Raw genomic sequence first — 19,785 nt, 5'->3', positions numbered from 1 at the left:
GGGTCACACAGCAAAGCCCTGCTGAGTTACTCCTCAGAGACAGCTGGTCTCACCACGGCTCCCAGCCTGGCCTCCGCCTGGGCCTTCGTGCCCGGGCCCCGGGACATCGTCCCTCAGCTCTGTGCTGGGTGTGGCAGACACTGCGGCAGCCACGTCCAGATGCAGAGCCTGACCTGAGAGGGGAACCACGAGGGGCCAGGCACACGGGGATGCCAGTGCAGGGGCCCCGTCCCCTCCGCTGTCTCCGCACCCGGGCAGCTGCGCCAGCACCGGCTGGGCAGTCCTCCGGCCCCCCCCCCCGGACGGCCCCCCAGGGGGCAGAGAGCTCTGGGCTGCGTAGTAAGGAGCCACTGAGCCTGAGCTGGCGTCTGTGGTCTGAGCGTCCGCTTGCGGACTGAAAGGCCCGGGTTCAGTTTTGATCCAGGGCACACGCCCGGGTTGCAGACTCGATCCCCAAGGTGGGAAGGCAGGTTGCAGTGGGCGTGACCCGCACTGGCTTCCCCTCACCACAGGGTGGGGAGAAAGCAGAAGAGAAACTGGGTGTGGGAAACTGCAGGGATCTGTGGGAAAAACACTGTCACTCTCAAACTGGCTCCAGGTTCTGAGAGAAATCAGGAGAGTCCGGCGGGGGGGCCGGGACCCTGAGCGGCACTCAGCAGAGCGGCTGGACGGAGGGCGGGAGGACACGGGAGCCGGGGAGAGCCGCCAGGCAGTCCCCAGCGCCCACTGTCCCTCGCCCTGGAGCTGGGCACTATCCAAGCAATCGAACACCTAGGTGTCCCTCAGCCCAGCCTGCACCCTCTCCAAACCCTGCCCACTGCCCGCTGCAGCTGGAGCAATTCTCTCCAGAGCAGCAATTTCGACCGGCGCTGCAGGCATGCCAACATACGCAGCACCTGGCTGCTTAGTCAGGAGCACTGGCCTTTCTCCTTAGATTTTCAAACAGAAAAATGACAACAGCAACACAGCAATAGTGGTCCAATGTGAATGAATAAAAATTATACCTATTTTTTTTGTCAGATCAGTGAAAAATAATATATTTTTTTGGTGTGAGACAGAATTTTATAATTAATTTATGTGTGCCATGAGATAAAAATGGTTAAAAATCGCTGCTCTAGGAAATAAAATTATCCAGAACCTCAAATTATCTCTAAAACTTTTCACACCTGACATGCAGGATTCAATCAGAGCCATGAGAAAAAATAAAGACAACATAAGCGCACTTGTGGGTGATCCGAATATTGGAATGACCAGAAATGAAATGTAAGATAATTAACACAAGAAAAGTTCAGGAAGCTAAACCACAAGGTGGAGAATTTCAGCAGACAACCAAAACTGTAAAAGTTAATCAAATGGGAACTCTATAACTGAAGTACAACCCCATTAAGGACGCACTAGATGAGTTCAGCAGTCGTCAGGGCACCTGCAAACGAAGGGCTAGTGAGCGGTCAGACCGGCCAGAGAACGGCCGACTGAGGCAGGAGCAGCTGGGACCGGCCGAAGAGAGCCTGGGAGACACATGCAACGCCATCGAAAGGCCTGGCATCCGTGGACTCCCAGTCCCGAGGCAGAAGGAGAGCGCGACAGAGAGCTTTTTACAGGAGGGAACACATCAAGCCCGGGCCAGAGAACACCACGCGCGCCAAAGAACGGCCCCAGACAGGCCTGTCCGACTACCGAACTGGGGCGGATGCCTAGACAGACACGGGCCGCCAGGCAGAAACGGGCCGCCAGCCGACTTCTCCCACCAGCGATGGAAACCCCGGTCCAGGAACGGCTCACAGAGCAGACGCAGCTCCTCCGGACACCGCCCCGCAGCCTGCTGGCTCTGCCTGTCGGCCTAGGCCGGCACGTGGAGACACCGCCTGCCCAACGAGAACAAGCCCGGAGCCCGGCGAGGCGCGGCACACTCCCCACCATGGCTGCGGCCTGACCTCAGAGCCCTCGGAAATGCTCGGCCCGCGGCTGTCATGGTCACTCCGAGGACAGGAATGGGGTCCCCGTGTGGGCTCCCTGTTCTCCATCGGATGGGGGTCCGGGGGCTCCTCTCCCTCCCGAGGGGAGGCCTTCGAGGCGTCTCCGCCTGAGTGTGGTTTCTCACCTCAGGTGGACACACCCACCCCCAGGGACAGTCTGACGAGAGGGCGCTGGCAGCACCAGGCCCTGACACACAAGACCCAAACTCGTTTCCAGGCAGCGGACCAGTCCCCTCCCCTCCCCAGTCACAGGGTCAGTCTGCTGCCCACGCCGCCATGACACACCATCATGAAACCAGTCCTCTCTCGATTCAGTCGCCCACATCCTGGGCCTCCTCCTGAGCACCAGGATCAGGAAAAACAGGGTGACAGCACATGTCTGAGCTGCTCCTCAGCACAAATCCTGGAGCCACGGTCCGGCCCTGCCCACGCCCCTGCCCACGGTCCGGCCCTGCCCACGCCCCTGCCCACGGTCCAGCCCTGCCCACGCCCCTGCCCACAGTCTGGCCCTGTCCACGCCCCTGCCCACAGTCCACCCCTGCCCACGCCCCTGCCCACGGTCCGGCCCTGCCCACAGTCCCGCCCTGCCCACGCCCCTGCCCACAGTCCGGCCCTGCCCACGCCCCTGCCCACGGTCCGGCCCTGCCCACGGTCCGCCCCTGCCCACACCCCTGCCCACGCCCCTGCCCACGGTCTGGTCCTGCCCACGCCCCTGCCCACAGTCCGGCCCTGCCCACGCCCCTGCCCACAGTCTGGCCCTGCCCACGCCCCTGCCCACAGTCCACCCCTGCCCACGCTGGGACTCCCTGACCTGGAGCAGGAGGCGGGAGGGAGCCGCTCTGGAGGCACCACTGGAGTGGGCGATGTTTGCCCAGTCAGGCTGACGTCAGGATCTGCCAGTGAGCACACCCTGCTTCAGACACCATCCCGGGACCCCACCCGCAGGGAGAGAGGGCCTGCATTTGCCAGCCTAAAGGGTTTGGGCGCCAGGCCAGGGCTGGGCTGGGCCTCAGCTGGGCGGGAACCTCTCCACATGGAGCTGGAGAACCGGTTTCCGTCCGGAGAAAGCAGGTTAGTGCCGCTTTCTCCAGGATGTGACAGCCTCCCAGGGGAGCCGCCGTCCTGACAGTGACCGCTCCAGCTGGGAGACATGTCCAAAGCCAGCGGGAGGCGGCTGTGGATGAGGGTGAGGGGCTGCTTGTTCAGCGCCCAACAAGACATGTCCCTGGCCCCTTCCCCAAGGTGCCCACACCTCCCTCTCCTCAATCACAAGCCCGACTGGACACGCCTCCACGCCCTGATCAGCGACCTGCCTCCGGGAGGAAGTGACTGAGGCTTAGAAAGCAAAGCAGCTACACAGCCCTCTGCAGGCCACTTCCCAGGGCCCCACATCACAGACGGCGGTCACCCTTCTATTGTACATTAGGACACCGGACAGGTGGCTTAACAACAAGCGGGCCTGTGGACAGAGGCAAGAGCACCTCCCTCTGGGCAGCACTGAGGGCGAAGGTGGGGAGGGCTGGGGTGGAGGGGGCCTGGGTACCTGCAGAATAAGCCACAGGACGGCAGGCCCAGCCCAGAGGAGAGGCGGGCCCTCCTGGGGGTGGGACGTCTTTCCTTCCCGGAGTGGAGCTGGCCAGCGGACCTTGGGGATCTGGCTGTGAGGACGGGGCAGGACTTATCCCAAAGGGAGCAATAAAACTCTAAAAAGAAATTTATTCTAAAAAACCATGCAATTCCCATCAAAATCCTACAAGCCTTTCCATAAACGTTAACGAGCGGGTTCTACAGCTACAAGGAAAGGCAAAGGAGCGTGGCAGCAGGGACCCGAAGTCTCACGGGGCAGGCGCCGGGCAGAGGAAGGCGGGGCGCGCCCAGCACGTGGTGGGGGGAGCCGGGGGCCAGCGCTCGACGCCCGTTTGCCGGGGGCATCTGCTGTGCACGTGAGGGAGGGTCCACGAGGCCCTGACCACCCGCTCGGACAGGGGGCTTGTTGTTCACATGGGCTTATTTCTACCCTCACCTGCCCACCTCGCAGTTCTCCCAACTCCTGTCCCCTTTGCAAAGTTAGCAAAGACCTCACACACAAGTCAACTCCGCCTTTTCCGGGTGTGCCTGGAGCCCTCAGCTCTCAGGGGCCCCTAAGTTTCCTCCTTCTGCCAAAGCCCCAGCCCCAGCCCAGCCCCAGCCCAGCCCCACCCCCAGCCCCAGCCCAGCCCCCGCCCAGCCCCCAGCCCCCACCCCCCGCCCCTAGTCCCCAGACCCCGCCCCCAGACCCCAGCCCCCACCCCCAGCCCCCGCCCCTAGTCCCCAGACCCCGCCCCCAGCCCCCAGCCCCCACCCCCCAGCCCCCGCCCCCAGTCCCCAGCCCAGCCCCCGCCCCCAGTCCCCAGCCCCCGCCCAGCCAGCCCCAGCCCCAGCCCCTGCCCCCAGCCCCCAGCCCCCAGCCCAGCCAGGTAACAGCTGTGGCTCCATCCCCAGGAGGGAAGCGTTTGTTTCCAATCTCTCCGTTGAAGACATGCAGGGGAAGAGGCTCACAGAAGCAAGGTGACCGCCTAAGGACGGTGTGAACACACTGGCTAAAGGGCCGAGTCAGGAGCAGGCACCCCCTCCCCACCCCGTTAACTTGAAAAGGCCCAGCTCCTCTGAGATGGGCTTCTGAATGGGGCGGAGGAGGGGCCTGGCCTGGGAGGGTTCCACTTACTCTGGTGAAGGCAGCAGAGGGAAGCCTGCTCCCAGTGCCGGCCCAGCCCAGGGCGCATCCCTCCCCTCCTGTGCGCGCGCGCGCGCGCGCGCGCGCGCACACACACACACACACACACACACACACACCCCATCCAACAGCCCACAGAGGCCAGCTTTCTCTGGGCCCCAAGATCTACCCCCTCCCTCCAGAGGCCACTGCAGACTCCAGGTCTGGCTCAAGCAGAGCTCAGGCTGGGCGGGAAATGCTAACAGACATGAAGCTACCCCGGCTCACATCCCTCCCGCCCCACACACGTCCCTCCCGCCCCACACTGCTTCCGAAACCTGTCCCAGAATCTCTGTTGGAGGCTCCAGCTCACGTGCCTGCAACCACGGGGGAGGGAGCCTTGTGTAGGCAGCTTAAGCTGCTCAACCAGGTGATGGGATTTGGCAGAATAGGAGCACATACTGCAGGTGAGCTACCAAGGGGTCAGCAGGACAGAGACGGAAAGAGGAAGGCCGAGCGTCGGGGACAGCGCGGGGGACTGTCGGGAAACGGGGTGCCGTGGCCGAGGGGACAGGAGGCGGCCCAGCCCGCTGGCCCCGCTCACTCACACAGGGAGGCTGGGAGCCGCCTGCGGGTGCTGCAGGGCCGAGCCACGCGAGGGCGTGGAGAGCGAGGAGACATGATGTGGGGTCAGCAGAGAAGGCCGGTGCCGGGTCAGAGGGCCAGTGGGGACGGGCGCAGCAGGCTCCAGCCAGGGACAAGGGAGGCGGTGCGGGTCTGACCGGCAGCACGGGGGGGGGGGGGGGGGGGGGGTGGCAGAGGCTGAGCGCAGAGTGGGGGCCGAGGAGAGGAGGCTGGGAGCTGCCAGCAGGCATTACCTGTGCTTCTCGCCCTCCTCCTCCCCTTCTCTAAGCTGCTTGGTCTTGGGCTCCGCATCTTCCTTGTCCTGCAAAGGAAGGGAGAGAACCAGCTGCTCAGATGAATGTTCCTACTTCCAGCCACAGCTGGCGGCGAATGAGGACTAGACCTCGGGAGGCAGACACCCAGGCAGGAGCTCCAGCCTCCGCACTGATGCCTCCCTCCTCGCCCTCAACTCCCAGAATTCAAAACCCACCACCCAGTGAGGCCCAGGCCCAGGCCCAGACCACTCCCCGGAGCCAGGAGCCTCAGGTGGGAGAAGGCAGCTGGTCGCTCAGAGGCTCGGGCTGGCAGGCCACAGCACCGTCCTGGTGTGAAGAGCCACCTCTGAGCTGGGAGAGCATCGGGGAGGCCAGGCCGACCGCCCTTCCAGAAGCACCTCTGGTTCCGCCTCAGACCAGGCTGCACCACTCCCCTGCAGGACCTCGGGGAAAGGAGGGGAGCCAGCTGAAAGTTCTGCGGGAAAGCTGCAGGCCCGTCTCCCTGCTGCCCGGCCTCTGAGGCCAGAGGTCACTCCCGTGGCGGCCCTGGCCGCCGGCAGCTCTGCTGGGCTCCCCGCGCCCCGTGACTCCTGCCCTGAGGTCAGCCTCCCCCGCACACAACGGCCACACGTCTGTCCGATTGCGTGACCTGCCCTCGGAGCTTGTGAGAGGCTCCAGCACGGAGCCCGTCCAGGATCTGCCTGCACGGGGGAGTCGGTGCCACGTCTAAGGACCTGCCTTGGCCCGCCGAAGGCTGCTCTGAGGGACAGCGGTGGCGAGGATAAGGGCAGGCTGGCACGGACACACAATCAGACCTGACGCTGTCTGCCTGTGTGCTCCGAGGAGTGCCGGGCTTTGAGTCACTTCCTGCAGCGTTCACCAAACCCCGAGCGCGAGAGACCCGCCACACCCAGCCCACACGGTGGAGCGGACACGAAGCCAGGCTGGAGGCCTGGCCCAGGGCTGGAGCTGAGGGCGAGCAGACTGAGATCCCCCGCTCAGCCCCCAGCCCGGTCTCTGGGACAGGCAGCAGGAATGAGGTCACCTCGGTTCCAGGGGGAGGGGGCTCTATGGAGGGCGGGGGCGGGCGGGCGGGCGGGACAGGAGGCAGGAGGCAGGAGGAAGGAGGAAGGAGGACATTCCAGGAGGGAGGGGAGCAAAGGGGGCGTGGCCTGAAGCACACACAGGTGACAGGGTGACGGGGTAGCTGCGAAGGGGAAGGGAAGGGGAAGGGGAGGGCGATTGCCCGGAGGCTGTCAGGCAGGTGGGGCTGACACAGAGAGGAGGAGAGGGGAGTGGGTGCTGAGGGAGGGAGGGAGGACCAGAGGCCTCTCCAGGAGCCTGCCCACCCTGCTAGGCGAGGCATTCAGGGGAAGGCCAAGGAGGGAATGAGGGCCCTCAGAATGGAGAAGCTGGGCTTCTCGCCGGCCCCAGGGCTGCTGGGCCTGACCCCACCCAGAAGCAGGCCATTCGAACAAAGCTCCCGCCGCCGCTGCTTGCCACTCCCCAACGGCCAGGCCAGAGGTGCTTGCCAAGGGGAAGGACCAAGTGGAAGCGAAGAGGAGGCTCGGCTTTCCCCCGAACGTGCTGCTGGGCAAACACACACACACACACACACACACACACACACACACCGCCAAGGCTCCCTTCCACAGGGCGAAGCTGGGCCGGCTGGCAGAGGCGGGGACTGCGGGAACAGCCTTTGCAAACACCATGTCCCTTCCAGCCCTGAGCAAGGGCCACTCAGCAGCCGTGGCTGCCACTACCTGGAATCCCAGAGACACTCGAGTGCCTGGCAAAGGCCGAGTTACTCATTAATAAAACGGGAAACACCCAGCTATCGAAAGAACACTTTTAAAGGCCCAGCAGTTGGGTGGGTGGCGTGCAGCATTAGCTCTGCAGACAGGCTGAGGGTCAGGAGGGCCCCAGGCTGGGTGCTGTGCCAGGAGCACCATGAAGATGCGCGCGTGGGCGAGGGCAGGACCAGAGAAACAGGCCACAATGCGGGCACGGGGCTCCCCAGCTCCCCGCCGAACGGCGTGCAGACAGGACAGCTTTGAGCGCTGCTGGCCTCGGGCACAAGGCGGGAGCCTCCCTGCCTGGGACGGGGCAGCAGTCACACCGGCCCCAGCCCCCAGCCCGGAGGCTCAGGCTCAGAGCAGAAGGGCTGGCAGGACGACCGCCCTCAGGTCCCTCCATTCCGCAGGGGCCTGACAAGAGGCTGTCAGACAAGGGGAAGGATTTGCCCGCGTCACAGAGGTCCCTCCGACCCCTGCACCCTCACCAGGGGATGAGAGTCGACAGTGGCACTTGGCTTCTAGAAACAGCCCGACCCCACCCTCGCCCAGGCTCTCACCTTCAGAGCGGGCGTGTGCACTCAGACCTGGGGACGCCCGTGGGAGGAGCACAGGCAGGCGAGCTGAGGGCACAGAATCTCGGGGGATGTAGACACCCCACCCGAGACCCTTAAATGCAACTCACTGCCTAACGCCCCCTTAACCCCCCCATCTGTGCCTCTCCTTCCTTCCCAGGCCTGCTCTTCTTTCTTCTCCCGCACCACCTCCAAGGCTGGCACAGACCTGCCCCTCTCTACTGCCCGGGTCTGGGGGAGGGAGGAAGGAGGCCTGACCCTGCTGGGCAGGCTGCAGGGCGCTGGCCCTGGGCCCTGGCACTCAGTGTGCTGCTGGAGGACAAATGCTTCTCTCACCCACCGGTGCCCGTGGGCCTGACACTGCCTCCGGGGGCACACGCAGGGGGAAGCAGTGCTTCAGCGGCCGTGCTGGGACCGTCTCGTCTATGAAGCGGGCGAGCAGCCTGGTGCAGAAACGGCCTGGGCTAAGGAGAAGGCCTGCAGCTGGTGGACAGGCAGCAGACCCCGAGGGTGAGGGCAGGGGAGCTGGCCGGGACAGGAAGGAAAGGGCTGCAGAGATGCTTCCGGACAACAGGCCAGACTGTGTCTGCAAAAGTAGTGTTGAGCTTTCACTTTCTCCCGCTCACCTGCTCTCTCGCTGCGACCGCAGCCGGGCGCAGGGTGTAACTCCTGTTGCCAGACAGTCTGCACGGGGCAGATCTGATTCCCCACTCGGCGCTTCCCCAAGCAGCAGCCGCGGAGGCGGCAGAGGGTCACTGCTCTCCGAGGGGCTCAGTGGAGGGAGCCCCGCAGGGGCTGGAGGCTGGAGGCCAGCAGGAAGCTGGGGACGGGGCTGCAGACAAGAGCCGGGACGGGTGGGTGGCAGTGGGTGGGACCCGGGGCGCCCGAGTCTCTGAGGCGATGGAGCGGGAGGTGCCGGGCACTGAAAAGGCGGTGGCACTCAGGGAACAAAAGGGAGTGGTGGCTTTCAGGCCGCGGGGCGAGCCTGTGCCTGGAGTCTGGAGGCGGGTGAAGACAAGGCCGAGGGTCCCCCCTGGCGAGGTGTCTGGCAGTGGAACGAGGGCTCACTCCTCAGCACAGGCTGGGGGGCCCCGTCGGCACCCCATCACAGGGCCCTCACCAGATGACTGCTGTGTCCTGCCTGTGGCCCAAGCCACGTGCACACGGGAAGCCAGCCACACAGCTTGTCAGACACCATGACCTGCTCCCTGGGCCAGGCACCCACTGGGTGCTGAGAGAGAAGAACGAGTGGGCACGGAGTTCACAGACCAAGGAGGGCACCCAGCCTGGGTGCGTGGACAGGACCCCAGAGGTCCACAACCAGGCACGTAGGCCAGCTGGGAAAGGCTCGTCTTCTGGAGTGAAAACCCACAGTCCCTCAGCTTCTGCGGGGGGCAGTGGCGCGGAGGAGGGAAGTGCCAACAGTATGGGGTGTGTGTGTGTGTGTGTGTGTGTGTGTGAGTGTGTGTGTGTGCGCGCGCGTGTGTGTGTGTGAGTATGTGTGTGTGTGAGTGTGTGTGTATGTATGTGTGTGTGTGAGTGTGTGTGTGTGTGTGTGTGAGTATGTGTGTGTGTGTGAATGTGTCTGAGTGTGTGTATGTGAGAGAGAGTGTGTGTGTGTGTGTGTGAATGTGTCTGTGAGTGTGTGTGTATGTGTGTGTGTGTGTATGGGTGTGTGTTTGAATGTGTCTGTGAGTGTGTGTGTGTGTGTGTGAATGGGTGTGTGTGTGAATGTGTCTGTGAGTGTGTGAGTGTGTGTGTGAGTGTGTGTATGTGGAGGTGGATCTTTGGGTGGCACGGGGGTGTCTGGAGAAGCCGAGCAAGGGGGGGGGACAGCAGAGGGAACAGCAAGCACGGGGAGTGTGCCCGGGGAGTGTGCCAGGCTTAAAGGGCCCCTCCCACTGCTCCATGGCCCAATAGGAAAGAAGCCTCGCAAGGTCACACCGAGGTCCTTCTCACACAGCAGCTGGAACAGCTCCCCAGGCAGCCAGGCAAGGCTCCAAACGCCTGTGGGCTGTCCCCGTGGGGGCTGTCCCCGTGGGGGCTGTCCCCGTGGGGGGCTGTCCCCGTGGGGGCTGTCGTGGGAGGTGACAGGCAGCACACCTGGGCAGGCAGGTGGTCAGTCGGTCTCAAGCTCGCTGCTGACCAGCTGGGACCTCTGGAGGCGGTTTCCTCCCCTGTGAGCGGGGCTGAGGGTTCAACAAGGGGAGTTCACTGTCTCACGCAGGGCCCCACATGACACCCACGGTGGGAAACGGCATCCTGGGGTTCCGACCTCTAATGTCCATCAGCAATGGGCCTAACTTGAACCCTGACCTCTGACCCTTCCTGGAAACCAGATGTTCCCTGTTTTCACCACCACCATCCTGCCCTAACCCCCACCCCAGACTTAACAGGCACCCAGGATCCAAGGCCCAGGTCCAGCCTGGGACACAGAAGACCCATTAGCTGTCAGAAAAAATGACCTACATCCGACATTTTATTTATTTATTTACTTACTTATTAATTATAAAATATATTTTATTGATTTTTTTACAAAGAGGAAGAGAGAGGGACAGAGTCAGAAACATCGATGAGAACGAATCATCAATCAGCTGCCTCCTGCACACCCCCCACCGGGGATGTGCCCGCAACCAAGGTACATGCCCTTGACCGGAATCGAACCTGGGACCCTTCAGTCCGCAGGCCGACGCTCTATCCACTGAGTCAAACTGGTTTCGACTGGCACTTTATTTATCTATCTATTTATTTATGTATTTATTTTTATTAAATTATTATCTGTGTATGGCACTTTATTTTTTCCAAGTTTCTGTAGGTGACAAACTTGTGATTTTTAAAAATGAGGCTCAAATGAAGAATGACTCCCTCCGGGGTGAGTGACAGGCCGGCGCAGGAACAGGCACCCCTGTGAGCTCTGCACCCACACAAAACCCGTGGGCTTCAGAGCTTTCCCCGCGGGCTGGGGCCGCACCGTCAGCAGGCCTCTCTTCCAGGCAGGCCTCTGACAACTGTCCGGACGAAGCAGCTGCGTGTGCATCGACCAGCTCTGCCTCCCTCTGCCTTCCCTCCTACGTCGGACACTCCAGAGGCCAGTCCGTCACTGCTCCCAGCACCTGGCACACAGCAGCAGGTGGAGCACCAGTGAATGGATGACTGGTGAGCCTCCCGACACTGCGAGAGGCAGGACTCACAGGCGAATCCCCTTAGAGATAAAGTTCTCCCCACCTTGGCTGACCCTCCCAACAGCTGGACTCCCAACAGGCTTGGCCCACGGGTCCAGAGGCTGAGCTAACTCGGGTCTGTGCGTGTCAGACCCCACACGCTTCTTCTCAGTTTGGGGACGCAGACAATGGCAGCCTAGCTCTCTGCTGCCACACGTCTGCTCCTTCACCCGTAACATCTGTCCTCCCTCCCCTCCAACGTTATCTTCTCCTGCAAAATGAGGGGAAACTCCAGCCATGCCCACTTCTTAGGGGTGTGGCAGGGGCCACCTCTCACTCGGTTCCCTAAAATTAGGCTTCCCAGTAAAGGGGAGCTCTGGAGAGGGCTGGACCCAACCGCCTTCATCTCTGCAATAACAGCAGTCATGACAGTACACCAGACAATTAACCATTTTAATTAAATCATCAGTATAATTAGTCATCTAGAAACCTAGTAAGGACAGCACTGCTTTCTCCTTTCGCACATGAGAAAAATGGGGTGCCGTTAGCCCACCCAGGCTCACACACTCAGTGCTGTAGGGCCCAAGGATTAGAGTGGGCTCAGGTCTAGACTGCCCAGCACTCTGCTCGGACCCTACCCCCCTCACACACAGGTGGTCTCCCTGGGTCTCAGGGCACCTCAGCATCAGAGCTGCCACAGCCCGGTCACACCCTCCAGCGCACACCTCCCCTGGGACACCCGAGGGGCGTGAGCACCGGAGGAGCATCGCGAGGAGGCGATCCTCTGCAGCGGCGTCTGCGAGGCGAGGCCGGCTGCCGGCACCGTCAGGCAGGCCGGCGTGGTCCCTAAAGTAGCAGCCCGATGGGCGGCCCCATGAAGATGACACCCCAGGGGCAGAGCACACACCCAGACCATGAGCTCCATCGTGGCCACAGACTCCACGGCTACACAACAGCCGTGCGGAGCACTTCTGCACTTCCTTTAATTCTGCCGTCAAAATGACTGAATAACGAAACGACTCAACACAAAAGCAACTCGAGGACCCCGCTGTCTGGCGCTGTCTGACATTACGCACACCCTGAACAGACCCTCCTGGCCTTCGCTGGCTCAACGGGAACGCAGGAAGCCATGGCTGGCCCTCACGCCCAGCACAGCCAGGCATGTCTTACGACCTTTCTCGGGCTTTCACACACACACAGAACACTAAGCAGCAATGCTGAGCGGAGAGGAGGCAGACAGACCTGCGCACACCAGGTCCCTCCTGCAACGGCCCAGCCAGGAGCTGCACTCAGGCCGCGTGCCCTCCCATCAGCCGCACTCCCCAGGTCAGACACTTCAGTTGAGAAACTGACTGATGGTGACCACGAGGTCACCTCCCGCCCTCTCACCCGGCCCCACCACTTCCCTTTTCGGAGGGCACACAGCTCCTGCCACGAAGCCCACTCACCCCACCCGGACTTCCTCTCCAGGGGATGAGGAGCGAGGGAGTCCCGGCCCACGTCCGGGCAGCAGTCCCCTCATGGGGCTCTGGGCGTGACCGGCCCCTCCCCGTCCCCCAGGAGGCAGTGAGGCTAGTCCGTCGGGGATGGAACCGCCACCCACACTCCGGTCCCGAGGACACGCCGCTGCCGGCTGACCTGCCGGCTGGAAAGCAAACAGGCTCCCCTCGCACAGGAGCCCCGGGAGGAGGCAGCCCGGTTCCTGTGCTCACCCCCCCTGGGCCCGATGCAGAGTGAGAACTCCCCAGGGAGCGGCTCCTGAAAGTGACACTCTTCACCCCACACACCGCCCAGGCACACAGGCTGCTGGCACCAACTCTGGGCTCCCCCCAGAGCTCCCCGGCGGCCAGCAGACCACGAGGCTCCCGCTGGCCACCTCAGGCACTGGCTCACCCAGCCTGTGGCCACTGAAACGAGCGGCTCTCCCCCCTGTGGACCAAGGTCAAAGCCCCGAGGCCACGTGAACACCAGATTCTGACTGGACTTCACCAGGGGCTCGCCCGGAGCCAGCACTGCGGCCGCGGGCTGCTAAGTCGGCCTCCAGACTCTTCCCGCAGGGCAGGTCTGCTTTTCCCTGAGAAGACCCTCGCCCAGCTGGGCCCACTCGGCCCAGCCCCTTCCTTTCTCCCCTCAAGTGTCCACAGACAGAAAGGCGAGGAGACGGCTGCTCCTCGGAGCCCAGGGCCAGGGAGCGGAAGCAGACGGGGGCACGGGCTCCCTGCAGCTGCCGGGGCGTGCCTGGCTTCCTGGTGCCCTGGGAGTGCCGGTGACTAACAGCTGACGGAGGACACCTGAGCCCGGCTCACCTGCGGGCGGGCAGGCCGTCCCTGCTGGGAAGAGAGAGCGGGCAGGGCAGGGAGTGCGAGTGCGGGAGTGACTGGGGGAGTGGGAGGCCTGAGCCGGGCCAGCTGGGCAGCTGGTGCAGCAGGAAGGCGGGAAGGCCGCCCGGCTCCAGACAGAGCCCACGAGCACTGAGAACCAGTGTGACTCAGGGACAGGCGGGGAGCGGCAACATGGGATTCACGGGTTATTATAAAGGACATTCAGAAAGCACCGGAAAGGAAAGGGCAAAGGTCACCGGTGGAAATGATGGAGAGCCGGGCCGGCATGCAGCGCTCCCACCGCTGCCCACCGCCCTCGAGTGCACACGCCCTGGATCAGCATTACCAGCCCCTCCAAGCCCAAGTTCAGAACTACCGGCTTTACCCAATGGCTCACCACTCCTAACGACGGTCAGCATTTCACTGGAGTCTTCCGATGGCATCACGCTTCCAGAACTCTCCACGGCCCCGGGCTTGGGTGTGCTTTGCTCGCACAGCAGCCAGAGAAGTGTGACCAGGGCCTTCCTTACCAGGTGAGAAAAGAAAACCACTAATGTTGGGGCTACAATGGCCTCAAATATCACCCACACAGGAGGACCCAGGTATAGACAGACCCACCACATCCCAGGAGCCTGCCCTCTCCCAGCCATGCTTCCACCCCGCGGCCATGAGGCGCCCTGGGCCAGACCACATCCCTCCAGAGCTGACCAGTGGAGGAAGTGACCTCCGAAGTATGAGGCCACACCGAGCTGCCTGCGGACCTGCTGTGGTCACCAGGACAGAGCAGGCCTGATGAGGAGACGGCCATCTCTCAGGCATCGTAAGCGTCGTGAAGAACACGGGAGTCCAGGCAGTGTGGGGCAGAAGCCATACCAAGCCACAGGCCTCCGGACTCACGCTGGCTGGTCTGCCCACTTTACCTGGTGCTGACGCCACTGGAAGGCGACTGCAACTGGAGAGCCCAGGTCACTCTGAGCCGCCCAGAGCCTGCGCCACGTTCACGCTGGTTCTTGGGGGCAGAAAGAGCTTACCCAACCCACAGAGAGTCCCTGGGAGGCCAGCAGGCAACCACTTTGCCATGGAGAAGCTGGGCGCAGGACAAGCGATCTGTGGACTGGGGCCCAGCACCCTACCAGCCCAAGTCCATCACTACAGCAGCTCGGCGTGGGTGCGGACCAGGCTGGGGTCCAGCCTCCCCGCTTCCATCCCAACACAGGCCCCACATGGACCCGAGCTAGAAAAGCAAAGCATTTACAAGTCTATTCCCAGACAAGCCAGGGGTGTCCAAAGCAACAAAGCAAAGTGCGCTGCTCCTCGGAGCTATTTTAACCTCTTTTAACCTCGGATCAGCTGCTTCTCGGACTGTCACAGTCTAAGAAGTCAAGGTAACACAGCTACTGTCTCCTCCCTGGTATGATCTACAAGTGATAAAATCCTAATTAAAACCAAATTTAAACTGCAAGTCAGAACCGGCACATTTGTGGGAGAAATACTGCTTAAACAAGCTCTTTTAACCCTCACCTTCGCATATCTGCTTCCTGTGGAAGCCGGGGTGTTTAATCACGTGCTGCGCTGAGAGGCGGAGAAGGCAGGCTCCTAGGCTGCAGGGCGTCACAGGAGGGAGCCCGGGGGCGGCCGGGCGAGTTCTCCTCAGGGAGCAACCACCGCGGTGTGACCAGGACAGCAGAGCCTGACGGTCCCGTGGCCGCAGCCTGAGGCGGTGGAATCCACTGCTCAGGTGAGGCCTGCCGCCCCAGCCCTGCCGAAGAGGGCACGTGCCTCCCTGCACGCAGGCCCTTCTCTTCCGGCTGTGCCCCAGCTGCCACCGGTGTCACTGAGGAGACCCAGCCCTTCCCTGGAGGCCCAGTTCAGAAGGGCGGACCCTACATGAGTGCAGAGAACACGAGTCCAAGTCAGAAAAGGCCAGCTGCAGTGTGTGGGGGGAGGTCCTTGGGGTCGGGGGGGGGGGGGGCTTGCACAGATGATCTCCCCAAGTTCAGACCACCTCCACTCTGGCCTGCCCTGCTCCTGCTCCTGCCCCTCCCCCAGTTCCACGCCTCCGAACTGCCCTACCAGCCCTCCACTCCATCTCTCAACAAGTATTTTCCGAGCCCCTCGCCAGTTTACAGAGAGCCCACGAGGGAAAGGACCCTGACGCCAACCAGAGACAAAGCAGACACCGTGCATCCAGGGGGCTCAGGAGCCCCCTCCTCCATGTAGCCTTCTGTGGGCAATGTCACCCCGCCCGTCCCTGCTGCCAGCCCTCCCTGCCCTCCGTGGCGCACAGGAGAGCACACTGTATTACAGCTGATGGCACCGCTCAGTCTCCCTGCCGATCCAGTCTGCCCTCACTCAGCAGGAACTCCGCAGTAAGAGTGAGGCCAGTGTAGCTAGGTGGTTGAGCATCGACCTATGAACCAGGAGGTCACAGTTCAATTCCTGGTCAGGGCACATGCTCAGGATTAGGGGTGTGCAAAAGGCAGCCAATCAATGATTCCCTCTCATCACTGATGTTTCTCTCTCTCTCCCTTCCTCTCTGAAATCAATAAAAATATGTTTAAAAGAAAATAAGAGTAACATCAGGGGTGCAGAAGAGCCAGGTGGCTTACCCCTCACCCGCACCCCACTCCCTCACAGCCCTGCACCAGGCCGGTGTGGGTTCCCGCGGTGCCGGCACTGAGCAGTGTGCAGGGGGAAGCGCTGTCCTTGCAGGGACAAATGTTTCTGCTCCAACCACAGGCTTTCTCTACAGAACAGCTCTTTCCGGCCCTGAGCCAGAGCAGCCTGGAGTGTGGCTTCACTCCCACAACTCTACTTCCTCTTGGAGTTCTTTCAAAAGTTCTAGCTGTAGATTCCCTCCAAAACAAAACTGGGGAGAAACCAGGGAGCTGGGAGCTGGATTAAGCGAAGGCCCTGAGGGAAGGGGCTACACGGGAGGCTCGGCCCAGGCCCAGCACAGACAGGGCTGCAGGCAAATGTCCGGTGGCAGGTGTATTAGCCCAGAAGCACAGAGACACAGGGCAGGGCCTGCTGAAGGTGAAGATAAACCTCTCCCTAAAAGCTTATGTGCCAGGGCTGCGACTGCCCACCGCGACCTGCCCAGCTATGACGTTGCAATCAGATCACCGGGAGATGGCTTTCTGTAAGACCGCTCTCATCACCCAGACCCCCTGGCCTCCCCCGGCTCTTTCAGCACCACTGGCCCCACCCCTACAACTTCCAGCGACTCCTCCTAATGCCTGTCTTCACCTTTGCTGTCTAAACCCTGGGCTCCATCTCCCTCCCACACTAGCACCCATCCCTCCGAGCCCAGGTGCCGCCTCTCCCCGCGGAGAGCTCTAACAGTCACCCTGGGCGTACACAGCCAAAACCAGGCCCGGACTTCCCCTTCAAAACCACTCCGCCCTGCATGGCTCCTCTCAGAGGCAGCCACCCCCACTGCTCACAGGGTCAGGCCTCCCCACCCCCATTATGGAGCGGCCCCGCCTTCCAGACCCTCCCCATTCTCAACCCCACCCTGCCCTCCAACCCTCCACCTAATCCCGCCACCCAGCATCCTTCCTGGCCCTCAGAGAGCCAAGCTAGCTCCCTGCTCTGCCAGAAATGCCCTTCCCTAGACCTTGGCACCCCTCTGCTCAGTGCCTCCTCCCCGGCCCCACCCCATCTCCCACCGACACCCTGCATGCTCCGGCAGCTGCCCGGCCCTCCGCACTCCCCCCAGAGCCCTCACAAGCTCCTGGTTCCACCCGTTTACACGCACTGTCAGCCACGCCTCCTGTGGGCGCCTCGGGGGGAGGGAAGCAGTCGTGACCACCCAGGCCCTGGCACCCGGCTGGCGCTCAGGGGTCTCGGGGGTGTGCTGGGGGGCGGCCGCAGTGTTCCCCCAGGGAGGGCGCAGCCCTGCTCCAGGGAAGGAGGGGCTGGACTTGCAGTGACAGAAAGCCAAGCGATGAGAGTCCAGAAAAAGGACCATCTGAGGTCGTAAAGAATGCATGGACTGCTAGGCTCTGCACCAAGAGCTGCAGCCGAGACAGAAGGTCTAGGGTGGGGCCAGAGGAGGGATTGCCAGCTGTTTCCCCAGGAGACCCAGAGGCACAGGAGGGCTGAGAATCTGACTGAGCAAACAGCTTCATTTCAGAGTCAAGGCCTCAGCGCGATGACTCTAGGCAAAGCCCCATCCTGGCTCACCAACAGGTGTCTGTGCGGGAGCCCACAGGCCTGCCCACCAGGCTCTCCCTCTCACCGGCCAGAAAGTGGGTCCTGGGGACGAACAGGGACTGACTACACACCCCATCTTGGCTGCACTCTGCAAATCCACTTCCTGGGTCATCTAATCCTCACACGAAAGGGAAGATTCGCCTTCAGAGAACCAGGCTCTGCTGAAGAAAGCCGGACAGGAGGACGTCCTCCCTGCTTCCAATGGAGACAGGGCGGTGCACCCACTGCCACTCAGCAGGGGCCTGGAGGGCCACCAACCTCCCCTTACAGGGCCGTTGCGCAGGCCCCGAGCTGGACACTTCAGACACGCCACAACCTCCCCACACGCCTCCCCACAGGCCTTCCCCGCGCGCCCCTCCCCACACACACACCTCCCCGCGCGCGCCCCTCCCCCCACGCCCAGCCTGTGGGGAGGTCAGGAGCCGTCAAGACCTTTCAGACAAGGAGAGGAAGGCTCAGAGGTTACACATCTGTCCTGAGTCGGCAGATGTGACAAACAGAGCTGAGATTTAAACCACGTCTGCCTGGCTCCAAAGCCCACTCTCTCCACTGCGCCCCAGCCCCACCAGGAAACCGGACGCAGTCTCCGTCTTGATGGAGACCTGCTTGTTCTCAGGCACCGGGGCGAGCACTGGAGGACAGGGACAGAGTTCCGCTGCCATGACATCCCTCCAGCCCCAGGTTTCCTGTCGATTAAACAGGGATAAACCAACCGCTACCTCCAAGGTGAGATCCCGTCACACCCTGCCAGGCGAATGCTAGGACAGCCCGCCCACAAAAAGCCCCACGGCCACCTCAGCTGACTGTGCAGCCAGGCTGTAGAGCATGCAGAGGTGCCAATGGGGTCAGAGACGAAGGCAGCTTCCTGAGAGGTGAGCAGGAACACAGACAAGGCGGACTCTGCCCAGCACACTGGGCTCTTCCCTCTCCACCCCCCACCTCCCCAACACTAGCCCCCCTCCGGCTCCTCTTCTGCCCTCACCCACACTGGTCAGGGACCCCTCCCCATGCACCCACATCAGCAAGTGTCAGCGTGCTCCCCCCTTCCGCCTCGCACTGCTCCCTCCCACAAGCCCGTGCTCGGATGCTGGTGTGTGCGGGTCACACCACACTGCTCTGCACGCAGCCTGCCCCTCCACAGAGATGCCAGGAGGGAGCATCTGCTGGAGACACTGGCCAGTAGGACTGACCTCTCCAAATCCTGTCCCAGTTCCAGGCTCCAAGGCTGATCTGAGGGTCATCTGAGTCTCCACGAACCTCAGCTTTCAATAAGCGGGACTTTAGGTAGACACACGGTCCTCATAAGTGAGGCGAGATGGAGCAAGTCCTCAGAGATGCTGTCCAATAAGCAGCCATAAGTCAAGGGTGTCTGTTTAAATGTAAAGTAACTAAAATGGAATAAAATTAAAATTAAAAAAATGTCACATTAGCCACATTTTAAAAAAATATTTTTATTGATTTCAGAGAGGAAGGGAGAGAGAGAGAAACATCAGTGATGAGAGAGAATCACTGATAGGCTGCCTCCTGCTGGGGATCAAGCCCACAACCTGGGCATGTACCCTTGACTGGAATTGAACCTGGGACCTTTCAGTCCGCTGGCTGATGATCTATCCACTGAGCTGGACCAGTCAGGGCACATTGGCCACATGTTCAGGCTGAAGAGCGATGTGGCTTGCGGCCATGGTGCTGGGCGGCGGGGGCTACACACCGCCACCACCGGCATCGCATCCGGTTCCTCTGAGCAGAGCTGCTCTCCAGAGCCCCGTGAAAGACAGGAATTGCTGCTGAACCAGACCTTGGCCCTGAGGTCACGTCCAACCCGAGGGCCTGGCCTGCTGCCCAACCAGTCTGCCTGTCTCAGGGCAGAAAGAGACAGCACGATCCAGGCCAAATGCTCAGGAAACCCAGCAGCCAAGGGCAAGTGTTTGTGCCACGATCATTGCCTTTTGGATCATTACCTTTTGTGCCACGATCGTTGCCACTGGGCCGCTGAGGAAGAGGCCGTGGGAGGGCGGCGTGGCCTCACACCGCCCAGTGGTCAGCACCACAGACGTGCCACAGAGCTTCATCTGCACAGCCTCCGACTGTTCACCTCCTCACCCAGCCTGGGACTTCTGGGTGAGCTCCAAAACGAGAAGCGAGTGCCT

The 19,785-nt window shown here is 62.0% G+C and overlaps 1 protein-coding gene across 1 annotated transcript in view; it reads right to left on the bottom strand.

Annotated features, from left to right (window-relative positions):
• Positions 1 to 19,785, bottom strand: part of CCDC12 (coiled-coil domain containing 12) — a 32,011-nt gene that overhangs the window by 5,140 nt on the left and 7,086 nt on the right. Inside the window, exon 2 of the mRNA XM_036430219.2 lies at positions 5,547 to 5,614. Coding sequence (XP_036286112.1) covers positions 5,547 to 5,614 — 68 coding nt within the window. The remainder of the gene's footprint in view (positions 1 to 5,546; positions 5,615 to 19,785) is intronic.

Source organism: Pipistrellus kuhlii, unplaced genomic scaffold, assembly GCF_014108245.1.
Source record: "Pipistrellus kuhlii isolate mPipKuh1 unplaced genomic scaffold, mPipKuh1.p scaffold_m20_p_103, whole genome shotgun sequence".
Classification (NCBI taxonomy): Eukaryota; Metazoa; Chordata; class Mammalia; order Chiroptera; family Vespertilionidae; genus Pipistrellus; species Pipistrellus kuhlii.
This window is presented reverse-complemented; position numbering and strand designations above follow the sequence as displayed.